The sequence below is a fragment of the Chrysoperla carnea genome, chromosome 2 (assembly GCF_905475395.1).
Source record: "Chrysoperla carnea chromosome 2, inChrCarn1.1, whole genome shotgun sequence".
NCBI lineage: Eukaryota > Metazoa > Arthropoda > Insecta > Neuroptera > Chrysopidae > Chrysoperla > Chrysoperla carnea.
The window spans coordinates 21,103,429-21,126,037 of record NC_058338.1 but is presented as its reverse complement, the minus strand read 5'-3'; the positions used below and the strand labels follow the sequence as shown (position 1 = coordinate 21,126,037).

The 22,609-nt window shown below is 29.6% G+C and overlaps 2 protein-coding genes across 3 annotated transcripts; one reads left to right on the top strand and one right to left on the bottom strand.

The window, feature by feature from the left end:
- Positions 1 to 4,509: 4,509 nt before the first annotated feature.
- On the bottom strand, positions 4,510 to 14,457 carry LOC123291804 (carboxylesterase 1F-like). 2 transcript variants are annotated; one of them, XM_044872223.1, is made up of 6 exons: positions 14,378 to 14,457; positions 13,963 to 14,316; positions 13,758 to 13,902; positions 12,679 to 13,070; positions 6,040 to 6,372; positions 4,510 to 5,440 (listed from the first exon to the last, which is right to left on the bottom strand). In XM_044872223.1, exons 1-6 carry the CDS (start codon positions 14,399 to 14,401, stop codon positions 4,949 to 4,951), a joined length of 1,740 nt encoding a protein of 579 aa, XP_044728158.1. In that variant the 5' UTR covers positions 14,402 to 14,457; the 3' UTR covers positions 4,510 to 4,948. The 2 variants fall into 2 exon arrangements, with proteins under 2 accessions (XP_044728158.1, XP_044728157.1); XM_044872222.1 differs by lacking the exons at positions 12,679 to 13,070; positions 13,758 to 13,902; positions 13,963 to 14,316; positions 14,378 to 14,457 and adding exons at positions 6,751 to 7,145; positions 7,457 to 7,601; positions 7,667 to 8,020; positions 8,079 to 8,164.
- Positions 14,458 to 19,245: 4,788 nt separating this feature from the next.
- On the top strand, positions 19,246 to 22,360 carry LOC123292534 (esterase FE4-like). Its single transcript, XM_044873248.1, has 7 exons — positions 19,246 to 19,281; positions 20,105 to 20,269; positions 20,328 to 20,459; positions 20,518 to 20,665; positions 20,724 to 21,106; positions 21,163 to 21,507; positions 21,865 to 22,360. The coding sequence occupies exons 1-7, from the start codon at positions 19,246 to 19,248 to the stop codon at positions 22,327 to 22,329; spliced, it is 1,674 nt and encodes a 557-aa protein (XP_044729183.1). The 3' UTR covers positions 22,330 to 22,360.
- Positions 22,361 to 22,609: the final 249 nt, after the last annotated feature.

The following is a 22,609-nucleotide window of genomic DNA, read 5'->3' as shown; positions in this document are numbered from 1 at the left end:
AAACTCTCTTATTATATTATATTAAAACTATGTTCAATCTTATTTTGCATATCTTTAGAAAGTAGTTTTTTTACAAAAATAATTTTTTAACATACGGCGAATCTGTGTTCATGTTATAGAAATTTTCTTTTTGGATCTTGGTAGTTTTTTAGAATCAGCGATATTATATGTTAAAGTTCGTTTCAAAACATGTAGACATCAAAAAATGTTTCCCTCGAAAAATATCATTTGGATGTAGAATTTCATTTCAATTCATGTTAATCGAAAGATGTGGTTAGACATCCGACTATGTTCTTTTCTAAATAAAAAAAAGTAATAATTTTTAATTTAAAAAAAATTAATAATTTTTAATGTAAAAAACATTTATTGACGTGGATGTGTTTCAAGCTGACGACCTTCTCAATGAGAAGAGAATAAACTATAAAAAAGTGTCGGCTCATTTTTTATGTGTCTAGTCTCCATGCGTCGCACGTGCGATAAGGAACATAGTTCCAAAAAAATGACACACTAACAAATCTGTTATACTCACGAGAATCTGTTATCATTGAGTACCGAGATTTCTAAATATAATTTTCTGTTCAGAAGAAGCAGCGTATTTTAAATACTTGTGATCAAGTTGTCATGGTATGTGAAAAAACCAAATGATTACACAACGACTTTCCATACAACTAGTATGTAGCAAAAAGTTTTTACCTTCAAACAGTAATTCTATTAATTATAATTTCATTTTAAACTCATTCGATAATATTAACGGGTCAAAAGGCTAAATTTTCGAATTAATTGTTAAAATACCATGTGTAGACAGTTTTGATGATGCAATCGTTTGTTTTTTGACGTCACGTAAATAAAGAAAGATTTTCACTCTTAAATAGCCACACAAACGTAACTAATATTCCCATATTTATACATACATTTAAACATTTGTTCTATCTCTAACGGTTTATAAGATGGCTCTACGGACCCAAGACCCAATTGACCTATGTTGCTCATTTACGAACTCGACCTCACTTTTTACATCTTAAGCACACCATTTCAGCTTGATATCTCTTTTCGTTTTTGAATAATCGTGATGACAGACGACAGACAACAGACGACATACGACAGACGACAGGCGACAGACATACGGAAATGGACTAATTAGGTGATTTTATGAACACCTAAACTAAAATTTTATTCGTATCATCAATATTTTTAAGCGTTACAAACTTGGGACTAAACTTAATATACTATGTATATTTCATATACATTGGTATAATAATACAAGTACTGAAGTTCAACACTGTCTGTATAGAGTATTTCAACAATTAGCTCAGTTAATTGTTAAATTTTTAATTATTTTTTAAATTAAATTATTTTAAAATTAATTGAATATCCACTGTACTCAGCATTATTTAATACTTTACAGTTCTATAGTACTGTGTGAAATAAATAAATAATTACATATTAAAGGTGTTAAAAAATGACAAAATTTTTATAGACTTCAGACTTAATAAATCTTAAAACTATATTTTATCTGTTTATTTCTTATTTGTTAAAAGACCTTGAATTTAATTGAAAAATAATTTCTTTTAATTAAAATAGCTTTTGAATTTTTAAGTGGATTTCCTTGAGTGATTTAATTACATTCTATGCAAATTCGCAACCATCGATGTCAACAAAAACCTTATATAAAACCATAAATGTAAGGATAAATTAGACCAAATTGCCCTGATGGGTGAAATACAACTTAATGTGTTTCAACTTTATGTTAATAAACAATATTTAACTGATTTTCGACGCAAAATTTCATTGGTAAAATTTTCTCTAATTTTAGATTATTAAATTGCATCTAAAAGAGATATTTATTGTTCTGATATAGTCAAGAAATCAACATTGAGTTTTTAGAAATTCGATTAAGTGGAAATTTATCTAATACTTAGAAATTTCCTTTTTTTATATATTAAAAACACTTCGAATAATTTGGTTCTAAATGAAGAACAGGTGAAATTTTTACCCTTTTAGGATAATTTTTCCCTTCGGTGGAACTAGTAGCAATTACAGACTACTTGTAAGTAATTCCATGAAATAAAAAAGAACCTTAGAATTATATGGAGCAGCTTTCTAAATTTCAAAGAAAACGGAATTAAGTTTAAAGAGCGTGCTAATGAAAAGTGTTCCTTCGATTCTGTAAATTATTTTTATAATTTCCACACTTTTTTGTTTAATATTTATATTAATTAAATGTTTCTTTTACAAAACAGCTTAATATTACGAAAAAAGGCAGCTTGAAATATGATAGCAGGTAGTTGGACTTATGACTGCAGCCGAACGAGCTGTCGATTGCAGTTTCGTGTTTAATTGGACGCAGTAGAATATATCGACTGCATGAATTCAGTTTGTTTGAGTCATAGGGTAACACACGATGAATTCCTTACGATGAAAGTCATTTCAATGATTATAATTAATTTGCTACTCATAGCAGAAAAGACAAGCGAGCTAAGAAAGGATTATTAAGCATAAGAGGAGATTGTTAAAGTCTGAGATGAGATTGTGAAGCATTTTACCAATCTAGGTAACTAAGAGTGAGCCAGTTTTGAATTCACATCAAATTATAACAGTGTTTCAAGTTTAGGTGTAAAATTTTGCCCCAAGCAAGGGTAATCTGAATTACTTTACTTTTATAAATATTGGGCCAAAACATTAAATAAACGAGCTGGCCACACCCGGAGTTTGATTCAGAATATATATATATTCTTGCTGTTAGTAGGACGCCTATACTATCACGGTTTTTCCTTTTCAGAAACATAAAAGTGAATTAACAGACAACTTGGTTCATTAGCCTCGATCAAGTTTAACGTGAGGCTTGGCAAACGACTGACAAACCAAGTCCATATTTATCATCCTTGGCAAACCCTGCCTTGACCCATCCTTGGCAAACCCAGGCTTGAGTTATGAACCTTGGGAAAGGATTCTCAAATAAAAGCTTGATTCTCTCTCCTTGATCGCTTGATGCAGTAAAAGCTAATAATCCCAATTTTCTAATGCGTAGCAACACTTGGACAGTAGTATTACTTTGCTGTTTAATTAAATGATTGTTTTGAAATATTGTTTTAAATAATGAAACATTTGATTATCTCTGCTTAAAAATATTCGACCCCATAAGATCATTTCAAGTCATAATTTATTTATAGATTTTTTTTTTGTTATAAATTTCATTTTTCAGGTCAAAAATGAATCTCAGCCAGCATTTAAGGTGGTGGTAGAAATTCATGACATAATTTAATTATTTTATCTGACCTTAAATAAATAAACAATTGATTGTCTTGTACAAAAAATTACACAAGGGTTGGCTATTTTGATCACAGACCTAGCTGCTTGGATTTTGAATAAAAAAAACTTTTTACAAAAAAAACCGACTTCAAAAAACTATCAAATTATTACGATAATGTAATGTACTTACAATTATTGTTATTTTTGGAGTCGCCGTCAGCTAAGGAAACAACTATGACAGAACAGTTTGCGACATTAACTTGGCTGACACCGGCTCCAAAAATAACAATAATTTTAACAACATTATATTATCGTTATTTTTTATCGTTATGTCGGTTTTCTTTTTGTTAAAAGTTTTTTTTTTTATTTTGTAATTTTTAGTGAATCTGAAGTACACTTACTAATTTGTCACTAAAAAAAGAATCACCGAAATCGGTTGGCGTGATATTGAGTTATTCGCTCTCTTGTGGTGCATACTTAATGAACATTTAGGACTTTTATGGTTTTCTCATGGATGCCGTTGTCATAACTGGACCAAAATGAAACAGGACCATACGGGAAGCACCAGCTTTCAAATAGAAAAAGAATCATCAAAATCGGTTTACCCAGTCGAAATTTTTGAGGGAACTTCAAATTGAAGGAAGTTCAGATTGTACTTTTCATTAATCTACAAGAATTTTTCATCCCACTTTTCTCTAAGTATGTTAAATTGGTTATGCTTTTTTTATAACTACATCATATTTGACTTCTTATAACGAGCGCAAAATATTTTTTATTTAATGAATTTCATAAAAACTCATTTGAGAAAACTCATGTGACATTGTGTTTGACATTGCTCAGAAGTTTAATTTAGCAGTAAACTTAAAATTAACGTACATGCATCATTTCCGTTTTGCATATGACTTTCAATGCAATAAAAGTAGCTAGAGTGAAAAATATTTTTTGCTAATACTTTTTTCATTTTTTATTCTCTTACCATTTTCTTGTTATTTTTATTAAAAAAATAAAAAGCCACTCGCCGTCATCCACTCCTTATTGTACAAAGATACGAAATGGGCAACTTTTCGTATATCGAGCCCAAGGAATTTATAGGTATCACCCATAAAATGTTAATAATTACCTTATAAATAATTTTTTAGATAAAGCGTGCGTGTTAAAAATATTTGCTACCTTGAAGTAAATTCAAAATTATGTAAACAATAAATTTTTATTTACATTCTAAGTATTTACATTTGATTACAAATTAACAACAAACTTAAATATTTTAATAACAAGTTAAAAATGTCTAGGCCTATAAACATTAAATAATAGACAAAAATCAAATGGATTGTCTGTATGTGTCTATTAAAAATATACCGAAAAACTGCTAGAGTTTGTAGGTTGTTTTGATGTCCCATTCATTCTTTAGAAGTCTAGAAGCCTGGCGGTATATTTATGAAACATATGCTCACATATTATTACTCAGTGCGGTTTAAGGTAGATTGCGAACTATAGTCTCGCCATCTGCGAGTGAATTAAACAAGTTATCAGAAATCTTCGTGGTAAATAAAATTGCTTATGTATTGCTATTCTTCTTGCTTGTTATTCTTTAAAATATGGTGAAGGTCTGATACAATTTATTTCTAATGCAATCTACCTTAAATAAGTATGTGGTAACAGCAAAGAAATTTGTTAAAAAATGTGGTAATAAATATGTATTTTACGAACATTGCTCTGAAGAAGATTCACAGAGCTTATGATCTTCTAAATAATGGCTATAAACCTCTTCCCAAAATTTCATACGTTCTTCAGCTGGATTTTGTTTCAATTCTAAATCATCGGATATTTTCAAATAATTAAATTTGTTTGGTTCAATTGGTAACCATTTAACATCGATTAATGGTTCATCTACCGGATTTGGATTGCCAGTTTTGGCAAATGTCGTCCATAATTTCAGCATGCGATGAATTCCAATAAATTCTTTTGAATGTGAATCAAAATAAGGTTCTGGTATCCTATCTTTTGAATAAAATAGATACCGTACATCATCAAAATGTACTACCATACGTTTATTGGGATTGGCTGGGTAACGTACATTTAATTTTGTGAATAAATCCAATTGATAAAAGTAAGTTGGAACTTTGGTGACTGTATTTGCATGTAATTTTGTGAACTTGTATACTTTTTCCAAAATCAAAACATCTGTCATATACTGGAAAATAAAAATTATACTTTGCATATTTTGGAGAGAACACAACATTAAGTGATATTAATCTGAGCTGTAGCTCGCCAGTCGCAGATAGTTATCAGTCATTTTGGAGGTAAAAAATTAGTTGAAGTTAGTGACTAGTTTGTAGTCAAAGGTTGAATTTGAGTAAATAGTCCTTTTAATGCACTACGTTTTCAAATCGTATAAAATAATTAATGGTATACAGCATGTGGTGCTCGCCTGGCATTCTTATTGCGATATCACCCACCCCACGCTTTTAAACATTTAATTTTACATTAAAATTATCAGAATTATTTTATACTTTATGGCCAGTTTTGAAAATGTGGATTCATTTCTATCCCAAGGTTATTTGTAAATTGGGTTACACTCAAAATCTCTAAAACTATGGATTTTATGACTTTTAATACATACTGGTTTAAGATTCAAATAGATTCAATAATTCATACGATCTTTAGCGAGCTTTAATACATATCTTTAGAGAGCTATAAAAGGTAGACTATATAAGAGTTTTTTATTCACCGTAAACAAATTGAATAGCTCCCTAATTTCGTTTTATTTGATTTTGAATAGGTAATACTTACATCAATATAGTTATCAAGTAAGTCGTGCGATGGTTTCTGGTCTCCATAATAAAATTCCTTAATTTTCTTGCCTAATTGATATGCTTCTTCTGATTCTAAATCGATTTTAATATCTTTTGGTATCAACTTTCGATAATCTGTTAAATCTGGTTTAATGGAACTCCAATTAATAACAATTTCACCTTCATTACTTGTAAATCCAATCATAGTTGGTACAGTATTATATTTTCCGCTCTTAATAATATTTTCTGTTTTATCAGCAATAAAACTATTTGGATGTTCTTTTTCAATAGTGAGACAGTTGAATTTCATTAATTCACCATTTTTCAATTTCTGCATATAATTTATAAATCAATTAAAATGGCATGCTTATAAGAGTTCACTTTTATATGAATTATTAAGCTCGTCAGCACTCGCGTCTACCGTTCCATAATCTTTAGTCGCAAAAGTTTCAACCACATATACCATTTGAAAAATAAAAGTCTCTTATGTTTTAAATCAAACGTGAGCAAAATGGGCATTGCGCGAATGTTGACGGGTTAAAAACTGCATGACTTCATTTATGAGAGCCATGGAAGTATTTATTAAATAAAGTTTGGTTTCTAGTATCAATATTTCGAAGTCTTGCAAATTGATTAAATTTAATGTCCTCTCGACATATTTTTAAAATATATGTAGCCTTTCATACAGTCATAAGTAAGAATACTTTACCTTATTAAATTCCTGTGAATCATTTATTACTTCTAAAGCATTTAAAAGGTAATCAGTAGTAGTACCATTTATACAGTGTACAATATCATTTAATTTCTCTGAGCTACATTTTAAAGCTTTAGCCAGTGCGGGGTATTTATGCGGAGATGTCAGCCATGGACTATCAGCTGCACCACTTTGAGAAATAGCACGGTGGAACAATCCTTTGGCTAATGGTGACATTATTAAATATTGTACTGCTGCACCGCCAGCACTTTCACCAAAAATTGTTACTTGATTCGGATCACCACCAAAATGATGAATGTTCTTCTGAACCCATTTTAATGCCAAAATTTGATCTTTAAAGCCAGCATTGCCAGGAATATTATATTTTGGATCATCAATACTCAAAAATCCTAATACGGTAAACATGATTAGTAATAAAAAGGCAATTCTTTAGATAAATAATTCAAACTTCAAAAAATAATTTTAAAATTTGCCACTCCAAAACTCTTTAAATGGAGCAATATACTAACAGATTAAAGAACATTTTTTCAAAGTTCACAAAATTTCGTCAAATTTTATAAAAACTTTAGAATAGCCAAAGGGGAGTCAAGTTGTTTTTTGGGGCTATTTTTTAAGCAGCACGCTTTTTTTCGAATTAATCTTCTTAGCCTAGAAGTAAAAACACCCATTTTTTTGTAATTTGATAAATTTAAATTTTTACCAAAGAGATTTAGACGATATGCAATTTTGACTAAAACAATATCTTCAGTCATTAATAATTCTGGCCCATAATTTTCTTCAAAAATGCTTCCAACTGTCAATCCACCTCCGTGTATCCATACCATAACTGGTTTTGGCTTACTTGACTACAAGTAATTTAATAAAATTATTTTTTTTTAAATTTTGATTTTAATTTCTGGATTGTACGTACCATTTTCGTATGAACAGATAAAAATAAACAATCTTCACTATGTTTTAAATTCTCTAACGCCAAAATATCTGCTAATGCCGGAGCAAAAAGTTGTGGGCACATAGGTCGCACTTGTGTAGCATCATAAACACCAATCCACGGTTCGGCTGGTTCAGGTGCTTTGAAACGAAGTGCACCAAGTGGAGGCTTTGCATATGGAATTCCATTAAAATTGTAAAATACTTCATCATCCAAATAATTTAATACTTTTTCTCCGAACAACGTACCTTGTTCAATTGTTAGAGTAACATTGTCCTTAATGAAATTGGTACTAGTACTTTTTTGGATTATGAATAACGTTAAAATTGGCAAAATCTGCATTAAAAAATTTGTTTGTTTTATTTATAACTTTTTAATTAAAAATAAAACTTACCCAAATTTTTATTAAAAACTTCATTTTGTTGTCAAACAATTCAGTTCACTGAAACTGAATGAAACTGTTTTCAGATTGAATATCTGTATTTAAGTGAATTTTTATACTAAAACCTTGAACTAGTAAAAGTGATAATATTAATAATATGACTGCCTACAAAGTATTTAAAACTTATTCACTTCTGTATGGATTAGGCCGATACAAGATAAAAATCCATTTTAAATGTAAAACAATTTTTGTAAAAATTATTTATTTGCGACCATTTTTCGACATAACAGTCTCTTTTTCATGGCAAAATTATGAATGTTGAAAATTACAATTTTAATGGCAAATTAAACCAACAGGTATAATAGTACCAAAGCATAAATTTCGAACTATCTGCCTACCAACAGAAGCAGTAAGTACGTACTTTCGGTCGTGGATAAAGAAAACGATATTTTTCAAGCAGTTTTAGATTATCGCTGATTATTGTTTGTTCAAATCTCATTGAGAAACACAAGGTAATTGCACTGACAATCAATTTAAGTCCCATTTAGGCAAGTACAGCCTTCGTCCTTCATTGAAAGTACAGCCTTCGTCCAGCCTTCAGCCTTGTCAGGCACAGCCTTCTTTCAACCATTCCAATGTTTTTCCTACTTCTTAAGATTGGTTATAAAGAAAAAGTTCAAAGTCAAAAAGTTATTCAGTTTTCGTGAAATTATTAGCATCGCAATACGTAAAAACAAATGGTAACAGGCTTGTAACTGTGGAAGGAATCAAAAAATAGAAGGGCTATTTGACCCTATACTTGTAAAGGCTTTTATTTAATATATAAAGAACTATAAATTGAAAAACTCGATTTCTATAAATTCGATCATTAGATAATCGAAATTAAGCAAAAAAACACTCAAAATTTCGTTTATGGCACTTAAAAAAATATTTTAAATCACTGGGTAACGTACATTTCCATCTACAAGAACAACAATTTTCATTTTTAACAACTTGCTTTTCATTAACAAGTCAATTTTGATTCACATTGTGTAGCTAATTATATTTAATAATCCAAAAAATATATACAAATGTTTGAAGTTCAAATCATTTATCACCAAAATTTAATGATAAACAAATTTATCCTATCAAAAATAAACTGTTTACAATTTTACAGTTCTTGATTCGGTTCAAAAAATATTGCAAAAAGTTTAACGACCAATCTTAATATTATTTGGAATGTTATTATGTTAGGAGGCGGTTGAGAAAGGTTATGTTTCAAAAATATTTTAACAATTAATTCGACGAGTAACAAATTTTGCATATACAGTGAAACCTGGTTAAGTGAGACATCAAGGGATCTGCAAATTTGTCTCACTTATAGAGGTATTCCACTCGTGTCGAGCTTTACTTTGTGGAATTGTATTTTAATAATAGAAATATACACGTAATTTATTTTTAATTTTTTTTATTTATTTTACCTACTTTGCAGTAATCCACTATAATAATAAGATTTTTTACTAAAAATCTATTGTTACATATGTTTAGTCTTGATTTAAGACACTTTTCAAACAATTGTTTTCAAGCTTATTATTTTAGTAGATTACTGCAAAGTAAAATAAATAAATAAAAAATACATATAAAATGCTTTGTCCTGAATGACGGATCTACAGCCTAAACTGCTGATCAGAGACCTGAAACTTGGAGGGTGTGTTCATTGAATAACGTAGGCATTCGCCAACAAAGTTTGAATGGCACAACGTGATTCCTTAATCCAATATACTTCAAGTTTTGCATAAACATTCCTTAACAGACAGAATTGATAGAAGAGATGTTTCGTATTTTGTTGAAACTCATCGCTCATAATTTAGGCCTTTGTCCTGATGTCATTTCAATGTATCTTTTGTTATTTAAGATCTGAAATCAAAATTAAAATCGATTGATCAACATAAAAGATATAACAGCTCAGTAATTAAATATGATAGGCATCTTATATGCTTATATCTAATTAGGTATCACAAGGTAGGAGGTGTCATTTGAAATTTCAAAGTTTGTATGGGCGGAGTTAAGGGATGAAACCTAAAATTCTCTAGGTACCATTTTTGAACTTCCTCCTTCATATCAAAGAGCATAGGGTAGAGGAGAAGCAGCCCATATGAGCTAATGTAAAATCGTAGTATACGAGTTTCAGCGCCTCTACCGAGTAAGGCTTTCAAACTTAATAGATAATGGTCGCCCCCGCAAAGTAGTTATACTTAATAGTCATACCCGCAAAGGCCTACAAACTTAATAGTTGATCGCCACAGACTCCAGATGTCACTTAAATTTATATTCCTGTTTCTTCTCTACCCTATACTCTTTGCTTCATATTTAAATTGACGTGTTTTTACTTAAAACAATAATCAAATTAGGTCAAGAGTAGTTGGGGGTATTACTCCAACCTTTTTATTATTGTTACCACTTAAAAGCTGCCCGACATCATTAACCCCTTATTGTATAAAAAAATGAAAAATACGAAATGGGCAATTTTTCGTATATCGAATCCAAGGTATTTATAGGTATCACCATAAAATCTTACTTATAATAAATAATTTTTTAGGTAAAACGCACTAAAAATATTTGCTACCTTGAAATAAATTTAAAATTGTATATACAATAAATTTTTATTTACATTGCAAATATTTACATTTGGTTACAATTAACAAATTTTTATTTTAATAACAAGTTAAAAATGCTTAAACCTCAAAAACATTAAATAATAAACAAATTCATGTATGGTCAAGTTAGGAAAGCAATTTTTTCCGGCTAAATTGGCCGGTTTCCCGGTTTAGTCCAATAATTAGCTGCTATTTAACCGTAAATTAATCAAGAAAAAAAAAATTGAAAATAGCCTCACAAGAAGCCGCTATTTAAGAAATAGACCGGGGGAAAAACAATTTTCCACTGTTAAAAATGGTTAAAAAATGTGGAAATAAATATGTTTTTTATGAACATTGCTCTGGAGAATACTTTTAGAACTAATGATTTTCTAAATATTGGTAGTAAATCTCTTCCCAAAATTTCATACGTTCTTCAGCTGGATTTTGTTTCAATTCTAAATCATCAGATATTTTCAAATAATAAAATTTGTTTGGTTCAATTGGTAACCATTTAACATCCATTAACGGATCATCTACAGAATTTGGATTTCCAGTTTTAGCAAATGCCGTCCATAATTTTATCGTTCGATGAATTCCAATAAATTCTTTTGATTGTGAATCAAAATAAGGGTCTGGTATCGTTTCTTTTGAATAAAATAGATACCGTACATCATCAAAATGTACTACCGTACGTTTATTGGGATTGGCTGCGTAACGTACATTCAATTTTGTGAATAAATCCAATTGATAAAAGTAAGTTGGAACTTTGGTGACTGTATTTGCATATAATTTTGCAAACCTGTACGCTTTTTCCAAAATCAAAACATCTGTCATATACTGGAAAATAAAAATTTTACCTTGCATATTTTGGCGGCACAACACAACATTAAAGGGATATCAATCTCACACCGCTTGCCAATCGCACATACTTAAAAATGTATTTTTTTTATAGATCGCGAAAAACTATAATCTAATCCTGGACTATTACTTATTAATATTAATCTGGCTAACATATTATAATAAAAAAAAAGGGGATTTATTGAATACGAGATGCTAAATGAGTTGTGACTGATTTGAAACTGTAGTCGATTTACATGATTATTTGCTTAGAAATTTTAATTTTTGTAGTAAAAAGCTAGTTTCTACCAGTTGCAAACTAGTTTGTGGCCAAAAGGATGAAATTGTGTGATCAAGCCTTTTATCAAAAATCCAAAATTGCCCTGGCGTTCGTGCATCTGTTTTATTTGATTATGAATGGGTAATACTTACATCAATATAGTTATCAAGTAAGTCGTACGATGGTTTCTGGTCTCCATAATAAAATTCCTTAATTTTCTTGCCTAATTGATATGCTTCTTCTGATTCTAAATCGATTTTAATATCTTTTGGTATCAACTGTCGATAATCTGTGAAATTTGGTTTTATAGAATTCCAATTGACAACGATTTCAGCTTCATTACTTGTAAATCCAATCATAGTTGGCACAGTATTATAATTTCCGCTTTTAATAATATTTTCTGTTTTATCAGCAATAAAACTATCTGGATGTTCCTTTTCAATAGTAAGACAGTTGAATTTCATTAATTCACCATTTTTCAATTCCTGAAAATAATTTTACAATTCATTTAAAATGGTCCTTGATGATACTAAAACTGAAAACCTTTTCAGGATGCCCTTTTTTTAAAATAATTATATTTGCAGATATAAACAAAAGCTAAAACTGTTACAGCAAACAACTGCAGTTATCTGTGATGAATAATCAGTTGCTTTCTGTGGCAAAAATGTATTATACCGCGTGTATCGAAAAAAATGGCCTATAGTATAGGTCATATATATGAAACGTTCCCGTTCGGATCTACAGGCGCGGCGTGGGCAACATTGCATTACGTACGTGTTGGATTTCTCTTGCATCAGTTAAATTTTCGAAAAATTGTTTTTAACAAGACCTGTTGGTAAATCATAAAAATAATAATAATACTAAGGTAATACTTTACCTTATTAAATTCTTGTGATTCATTTATTATTTCTAAAGCATTTAAAAGATCAGTAGTTGTACCATTTATGCAGTGTACAATATCATTTAATTTTTCAGAGCTACATTTTAAAGCTTTAGCCAGTGCGGGGTATTTATGCGGAGATGTCAGCCATGGACTATCAGCTGCACCACTTTGAGAAATAGCACGGTGGAACAATCCTTTGGCTAATGGTGACATTATTAAATATTGTACTGCTGCACCGCCAGCACTTTCACCAAAAATTGTTACTTGATTCGGATCACCACCAAAATGATGAATGTTCTTCTGAACCCATTTTAATGCCAAAACTTGATCTTTAAAGCCAGCATTACCAGGAATATCATACTTCGAATCATCAATACTTAAAAATCCTAAAACGATAAAAATATGATTAATCATCTATATAAAGTTGATTTTTTAGATAAACAATTTAAACTTCTAAAAATAATTTCTAATTTAGTACAAAACAAGTGTGGATCCACAAAATTTTTTGAATAGAGCAACATCAACTTTTCATGCGAGTTATAATTTTCATTCTATTATTTTAGAAAAAAAGCACGAAAATATGCTTTATTTTATCATTGAACGATAATTTTCTGAGACATCGACAAAAACTCTTTTCAAATTATTACGATTAATAACGGAGGAAAATATTAAAGAGGATTCGAAAAATTCCAAACCGATCGGCCAAGTCGTTTTGGAGAAATCTTGCTCACCGATTTTGAAAACGTTGTTTCAAGAAAAACGTATTTAAAGTTTCAAAAGACGTTTACTCTCAGTTAAATTTTATTTTTTAGGCGTTTATCTTCCAGAAATGCAAAAAAATATCGATTATTTAAAAATCCTAACTGGATATATCCCCATAAAGCACGCTTTTGTTTGCAAATTTCACTTTCATAATTTTTCGTCATACTGACAGATTAAAGAACATTTTTAGAACAAAGTGTATTCAAGTAGTTATTTTTGGTATTATTTTTTAAGAAGCGCGTCTTGTTTGTTCAATCTAGAAGTAAAAACACCCATTTCTTTATTTAATTCGATAAACTTAATTTTTTTACCAAAGATATTTAGACGATATGCAATTTTGACTAAAACAATATCTTCAGTCATCAATAATTCTGGGCCATAATTTTCTTCAAAAATACTACCATAAGTCAATCCACCTCCATGTATCCACACCATAACTGGTTTGGGCTTGCTTGACTACAAAGAATTCAAAAAATAATTTTAGTTCTGTATTTTAATTTCTGGTTTTGAACGTACCATTTTTGTATGAACAGTTAAAAATATGCAATCTTCACTTTTGTTTAAGCCTCCCAACGACAAGAGATCTGCTAACGCCGGAGCATAAATTTGTGGGCACATAGGTCGCACTTGTGTAGCATCATAAACACCAATCCACGGTTCGGCTGGTTCAGGTGTTTTGAAACGAAGTGCACCAAGTGGTGGCTTTGCATATGGAATTCCATTAAAAGTGTAAAATACTTCATCATCCAAATAATTCAAAATTTTTTCTCCGAACAACGTACCTTGTTCAATTGTTAGAGTAACATTGTCCTTAATGAAATTGGTACTACTACTTTTTTGGATTATGAAAAACGTTAAAATTGGCAAAATCTGCATTAAAAAATTTGTTTGTTTTATTTATAAATTCTTTAAAACTAAAACTAAAACTTACCCAACTGTTTATTAAAAACTTCATTATGTTGTCAAACAATCAAGTTCACTGAAATTGAATGAAACTATTTTCAATTTAAATATCCGTAATTAAGTGAATTTTTATACTTAAACCTTGATGAACTACTGAAAGTGATAACACTAATTATAACTGCATACAAAGTATTCGAGACTAATTTACTTCTGTCGATTGATTACAGGTCGATACTTCAATTTACGAAAATTCAATTTAAATGTAGACTAAAAAACATAATTTGTGAATTTTATTTATTTGCGACCATTTTTCGTTATCACATTCTTCGCGGAAAATTTATTATGAATGTTTAAAAATACAATTTTAATTGCAAATTAAACCAATGTAGGTATAATAAAAATTTTGCTGCACATTCAGTTTAATTCAATTATTTGGTAAATAAATTAAGTATAACAATCAAAAATAACGATAAATAATAAAAAATAACATACAAAGCTACAATATATCTATCTATACATATAAAATGCTTTGTCGTGAATAACTGACGGATCAATGCATAGCTCAAGCCGCTTATCGTAAAGACCTGAAACTTGATGAGAGATTTTGTACGACGTAGGCATCCGATAAGAAAGTATCTTCCAAAATAGTTTACTCCTAAGGGGGTGAAAAAAAAAAACTCATGTTAAAAATTTGATTGACAAATATAGATCAACGTTTGCATGTTTGTGATGTTACTAAAGTTTTTTTAACCTCAAGTGGCTTAAAATACTAACAGTGAATTTTAATTATTCTTCTCACAGCTGTATAGATTTCTACAGTATAATAGATTTACTTACAAAATCAAATATCTTAGAAAGAATATTTCATACAGAACTACTAATAGAGAGCTACGATTCTATAAAAGTTCTACTTAATTTTTTCTTTCCTCTCATGAACACTATTCATGATTGACTATGTTCCTATTCATATTGTAAGTATTAAAATTGAGATTTAGCTACCATAAAAATATTAATATTTGAAAAAAAAAAATTTTGTCATAAAATTGCACCTGAAATGCTTTTTCTCAATATATAATTGCTCTATTTACATAATTAATAGATAATTAGTTATTAATGATTAAAAACTTTGAATTTCCAATTATCTTCATTTACATTTACATTTAATATTTTAATCGTTAATATTTAACAACAAATTAAATATCAAAAAATTGTTCCGGAAACGCTTATTCAGAATTTACAATTGCTCCACTTAAATAATTAATAGTTAATTTGTTATTCATAAATAATAATTTTTATTTCCCAACTTCAAATATAAATAACTAATTAACTATTAATTATTTAACTGGAGCAATTATATATTCTGAAGAAGCATTTCAGGAACAAATTTTTGATGTATAAATATTTGGCGTGTTTTGATCTACTATAACATTTTTTTAAGAACCTGCTTTTCAGTAACAAGTCAATTTTGATACGCTTTGTGTGGTTTATTATAATTAAAATTCAAAATATTAAAATATATTCGAAGTTCAAATCATTTGTTAATAAAAAAATTTAATGATAAAAAAAATCAATCCTATTAAAATTTAATTGTATACAATTTCACAATTTTCGATTCGGTTCAAAAAACATTGAAAAGAGTTGAATGGCCAATTTTTATGTTATTTTGAATGTTACTATGTTAGGAGGCCGATAAAGAATTTTTAAACATTTATACAAATATTATTTTTTACAAAACACTAACAGAAATTAAAAAAAAAATTCATTTTGACTCATGATGCTTCTGAATAAATAGAAAGTCTCCATTAAATCATCGACTCTCACTATTACACTTGGATACGACCAACGAGAGATAGAAAAACTTTACAATTTCCTACGAAACACCTTATCCACCAGCTATAATTTTAAAAAAATTGAAGCAATTTGCACAACTACAACCACGTAAAGAAATAAAAATAATGATAATTATTATTATAATTACATGATAGGCATTTTTTACAAACGATTATTTTTTTTTTAATGTTTGCTTACCATTGAAGTAGTTAACAAAAATAATGAAGAGTTTTACAGCGAATTTTAATTTCAACTTGATTTACATAAATGTGTTTAATATTGCATAAAAGTTATATTAATTTTTTTAAACAAGAAATATTTTAAAAAATGTTTGCAAACAACTTCGTAAAATTCAAAAAACAGTGACTACAAGACAGGAACTTTAATTCTAAAATACTTTTGTTCCTTGTGATTATTGCATAATAACACGGTACAGAAGGATATTAGCCAGTTTATATAAAAGTACGAGTTGCATAAGGAGCTATTAGTCATTTTTTATAAACCGACACCAGTTTTGCCGATTTTTAATAAAAATGGTAGTGAATTTTCCTATCCTGATCATAGCTTACCTAGTTTGTAAATCGCTATTTTAATTTAAACCTTTGTGATGATAGTCAGATATAATTAAAGTAATACAGAGAATTAAGACAATAAAAACAGCCGAGATTACCCTTATTTGGATGCAGGAAATGACCCAAAAATCTGATAGTAGCGTCCTTGCTTCAAAACTGAATCGATTGCACATAGTTTCATTCAATTTGATTCAGCTATAGAAATTGAAGATGCCAATACATTCTATTCTTACATAATAAGCTATACACGCTATACACACATTGTTTAAAACTAAAAATTCGATAACATGTAATGATTCTAGGTAAGCTATTGATTTCAACAACAAAAATGTTTTTATGGTCGGAAAATGTTTTTATGGCCTGAACTAATTTTTGGGTAAATGGCTCATTCTGAGCATGAAAACCTACATTGAACATGGCTTGTCAATCGAGGGTCAATGACTCAGAAGCTTCGAATTTGATCTACCCTCACTAGTTCAAAATTATGAATCATACTTTTATAATACTTGGTAAATCCTTTATATTATAACAATATATTCTAGGTGAATAGTGAAAAAGCTTGAGCATAACGAACCAACAACTCGACATGCATTCATGATAGAGTTTTATATGTAGGTATAAGTACTTTATAGTTTAATTCCAGAGCGGTTTGTACTCGTACTTACATATTCTAGAAGATTGATTAGCAATGGGATGTTGGGAGATCCGCTTCAATGTTATAGTTGAATACTCTAGTTATACATATATTCACATAGTTATTTTGTTACCTTGCATAAGTTTACATGCTACTTTTAGATTGGAAAAGTATTATGTATTGGAATGGGAATGAAAGTAATAAGAGATGGAGCCCTCGAATACAAGAACCTTGGTCAAAACTTTATATATACAGGGTGGTATATTTTAATCTGTACATCTGAATATCTCGCCAAAGACACCTATTAAAAAATGACCCCAACAAAAATTGTAGAGTTTGATGGGGCACATCATCTTCTGACATCAGATTCGACCTAATTCTTCGGGTATCTTTAATTGCCAATTTAGATTCTATCAAGCTCTACAATTTTTCTTGATTTTCTTATATTTTGACATCTATTCTCATTTTTGAAACAATAAATAATAGTTTAAAAATTAAAAAGCTCGTTTTTTTAAGTAGCTGAACTAAAAAGTAGAAAATAATTTCTATAAGCTAAAAAAAAAAATAGGTAGATTTCAATTATTGTAAATATTTTATTGACCGATATTGATAAAAGTAAAGTCATTATAAAATATATTTAAAAAAATAAAATGAAAATGATATTTGTTGATAACTTTTATTTATTTTCTACTTTTTAGTTCAGCTAGCTATAAAAGCGGGTTTTTTAATTCATAGTTTAATTTTTTTCTGCGAAATATACAAACTCCCAAATAGATCCTGCCATTTGTCATATGCTAGTCTGAAAGAATAAGTCATACATGCTTCAATACACGCCTTATTACGTTTTACAAGACACTATCGTGTTTTCAGATATACAGAATGTTCGATTTACATCTAGGCATATAAATATCACGAGTATGGCAGAGTACATGCGTTCTGCAAAGTATCTTTTGTAGTTCATCTATTCAACTAAGAAACTCCTACTCCACAAGCATCTTACAACTATCTAAACGCATATCGAAGCTTCAACACATGTATATCATACCTCTCTCTTAGATGCATTGCTTAACGTATGTATTTTGTCACACTCGTGATATTTATATGCCTAGATGTAAATCGAACATTCTGTATACTGAATATTATAAATTTTTTATTGATCATTTTAAGCTTTATTTAAGAACAATGTACCTACTAGGCCTGTGTATGTACTTCTCAAATCAATTTATCTGATTCAGGATATAAATGATACAAACAGTTGAAATTCAAAATTTTGGAGGACATTAAAAAAATTATCGGCATGATAATGTATACATATAAATAGTTATTTTGAGTGATTAAAAATATTTCAATAATTTTTCCCCTTAAAATTTTGATAAACAATTTTTATAGCCCGTGTAATGATCAATAGTAAATAAATAAGGACCTTGTTAAATTTGCTGTCATATAAACATCAGAAGTAGTATTTACCAATTATCAGCTTATCAGTTATCATTAAATAATACTTTATTAAGGTAATTTGCAAAGTATCAGTTAACCACGGACACGACGCTTTATTGAAAACCCTGTAAAAAACGGGTATCTAAATTTGTAATTTGCGGACATAATCAATATTAAATATTTTCTTGTGAAAAAGAACTTCACGTAATCGAGACTTCTTTAAGTAAGACGCTGTCCCCCAGAAGATAAATAATAAAACATAAAAACTTAACAGTGATGTAATTCAAATTTTTTCAAAGTTTAATCAAGGATTTCTGAATCCTTAATTGAGGGTATTTAACATGCAAACCGATATCAGCAAATTTAAGAATATATAAAACGTATTTCTTGTAGAAAGAAATAGTTTTGCCATTTTTTCATAAAATGAAGCTGTTTTTTGTTTTTGTGATTGTTTATTTTGTAAGTTTATATTATTTACATTTTAAGATTTTAAAACTAAAATAGAATATTTATAACTAAGGGTAAAAACATGGGATAGCTAGAAATTGACTGGTGCTAACAAAATTTCGGTGGATCTTGGAATCACGTATACCCTCCATGATCCAATTATTTTGTGATGGACAAAATATGTACAATAGAGTATGTTAGTTTCAGTGTATGCAGTATAGACGCTTACATACCCACTTCCTTGTGCCGATGTCTGATTTTGAAGTACCGGGTGCTAGAGGAACAGAAAAAATTGTACTCACTGTACTTTCATTTTGAGGACTGATTCTTACGTATGTTTTAGGGAATGTTGTAAAATACCTTAAATTAATACAGACAGACACCTTCTGTCGGCTATGTAATATCGAAAGCAAAAAACCATAAAATCTTGACAACCATACAAAATTCATTCCACTACCTTTGTATATATTTGAATACACCTACCAATATATATATTTGAATGCACCTTTCTTCCAAATTGACACATTTTTAAACATTCGGAACCTCCCGCAAAATCGAAAAAATCTCTCAAAATTACCTTTTTACAGTTGTAAACATGCTATACAGATGAATAAAAAAAACCCGCCGAAATTACGTTATTCAATTCCTTAAATTCTAGAAAGATGCGGTGAATACCGAACATTACTCAATACTAGCTAAATAATAAAAATCCTGAAGGACATTCTGAATTCAATCAACACCAAAATTCTATTATTCTGTAATTTAAGTTGGCCAGAAGAAAATGGTTAAACTCTTGCCTTTCACGGGAATGTGATCAATATATTTTTTAATTTAGGTAGATGGAGCCCTAAGTTTACCGTTCAATCAAGATGAAATAAAAATAGCAATTGAACAAGGTACACTAATCGGTCGAAAGTCATTGGATTGGAAGGGTGGTGTTTATTACAGTTTTGAAGGTATTCCATACGCAAAGCCACCTGTAGGAGGACTTCGATTTAAAGTATAAAATTAATATAACTATACTTTGATTATTTCAAAAACTTCTTACTATTTACAAGGCACCAGAACCAGCAGATCCATTGATTGGTGTTTATAATGCAACTAGATCAAGAGCAATGTGCCCACAACAAATGCATCCAGAGGTGGAGCAAAGTGAAAACTGTTTATTTGTGAATGTTTATACTAAAATGGTAATTTGACAAATAAGAAGTTGACTTTTCGATTAGTTGATAGAAATTATCTTTATAGGCTGAGAAGTTGAAACCAGTAATGGTTTGGATTCACGGAGGAGTTTTCCAACATGGCTCGATCGCAGATATAGAAAAAACCGGACCTCAATTTTTAATTGCAGAAGATATAGTTCTGGTACAAATGCAATACAGATTAAATGCTTTTGGTAATAATGACAGCGATAATAGTTTATGCCAATTTCTATATCCTAAAACTGTTATTAGGATTCTTAAGTATTGATGATCCAAAATACAAGATTCCTGGGAATGCTGGCTTCAAAGATCAAATATTAGCTTTAAAATGGGTTCAAAAGTACATTAAGTACTTTGGTGGTGATCCAAATCAGGTTACCATATTTGGAGAAAGCGCTGGAGGGGTAGCGGTACATATGTTATATGTTTCACCTGCTGCAAAAGGCCTTTTCCATCGAGCAATTGCTACAAGTGGCTCTGCAGGAAATATTTGGATAACGGGGCCAAATAAATCACCACAATTGGCAAAGGCCTTAAATTGTCCATTAAATGATGTGGATACTATATTTGAATGCATTAATAGCAAATCGACGAAAGAAATTGTGGATTCTTTTACTATTTTAAGACAAAATCCGGTAATTAAACTCTTAATATTTTTATACCCCAAAAATTCACATTCAACTTTTTTTAGAACTACACTGTTGCAGAAGGACCAATCATGAATGTGCTAACCATTGAGCATCCAAACACCAAGAATGCATTTATGACAGAAAGTGTTTATGAAACTGTCATGAAAAAGAAATTTAACCGTTTACCATTTATGACTGGATTTTGTGCTGATGAATCAGCTTTATTTCATATGATTGATGAATTTCCACATTTTAGACCAAATTTTACTGATTATAAATATTTAATACCAAAAGATCTTAGTGTTAAACGAGGCACCGATGAAGAAGTTGCAGTTGCTCAACAAATAAAAGAATTTTATTGGGGTGAATCGAATCCATCTTCGGATTTATTAGATCCTTACGTAAAAGTAAGAAAACAAATTGATTTAGCTTATAAAAGACTTCTGGGTATGATTTGCAACTCCTGCTGATTGTCACTGGCTTCAAGTTAAACTTATGCAGTTCTTGTAGAACAAATTTTAGATCATGACTCTTAAATTGAAATATATTATCAAATATATCAGCTGTGGAATTCTGTATTACTGAGGATGTATCTTTTTAGGAGTTTTATTACATCCGAATTACCAATAAACCACCAAGATGCTCAAAATTTCAATGCTCTTAATTTTGAACAAGTCTTCATTCGGCTGAATTAACTTGTGTTACACCTTTTTGTGAATCCGTTTCAATTGTTCCCTTTCACTAAAAATGTTCTTTTCTTTTAGTACTTATCCGATGTGCAATTTATCGAAAAGCTGTATCATTATGCCAAAATGCAAGCAAAAATTGCACCAGAAGTACCATTATATTTTTTCAAATTAAATCAGTACACATCACTGAATACACTATACCCGATACCATTGTACTCTGGTAAAAATTATACGGTCCATGGTGATGATTTGCATTATTTATTTTCTACTGGTGAGAAATTAAATCTGGATCCCAAATCAAATGAATACATTGGAATAAATCGCATGGTTAAATTATGGACAACATTTGCTAAATCAAAAAATGCTTATCCGATCCCTGATAATGATCCGTTGTTTAAGAATGTTGAATGGAAACCAGTGGAGCAACAACAATTTAATTATTTGCATATTCAGCCAGGCTTAGTTTTGGAAGTCAATCCAAATGAAGAACGTTTTGTATTTTGGGAGAAACTTTATCGTAAATATAATCAGAGGGCTTAGAATCCTGTAAATAAAGTATTTTGAAAACTTGTTTGAAAGTAGTTATATTATTACTACTCCTACTTTTTTCATCCTTAAATAGATTAAAATTCATTGGTGTGTCAAGATTTGACAAAAAAAGAGTATCATTTTACCCAATATTCTTACAAGGTCGGTCAAAACGATTCCTTTTGAGAATTATTGAACAGTTTCCCGAAAATTTGAACAGATCAAAAAAAATTGATATGCCAATATTGTAACATTTGAATAAAAAACTCAAAAATATTTCGACGTTATACAT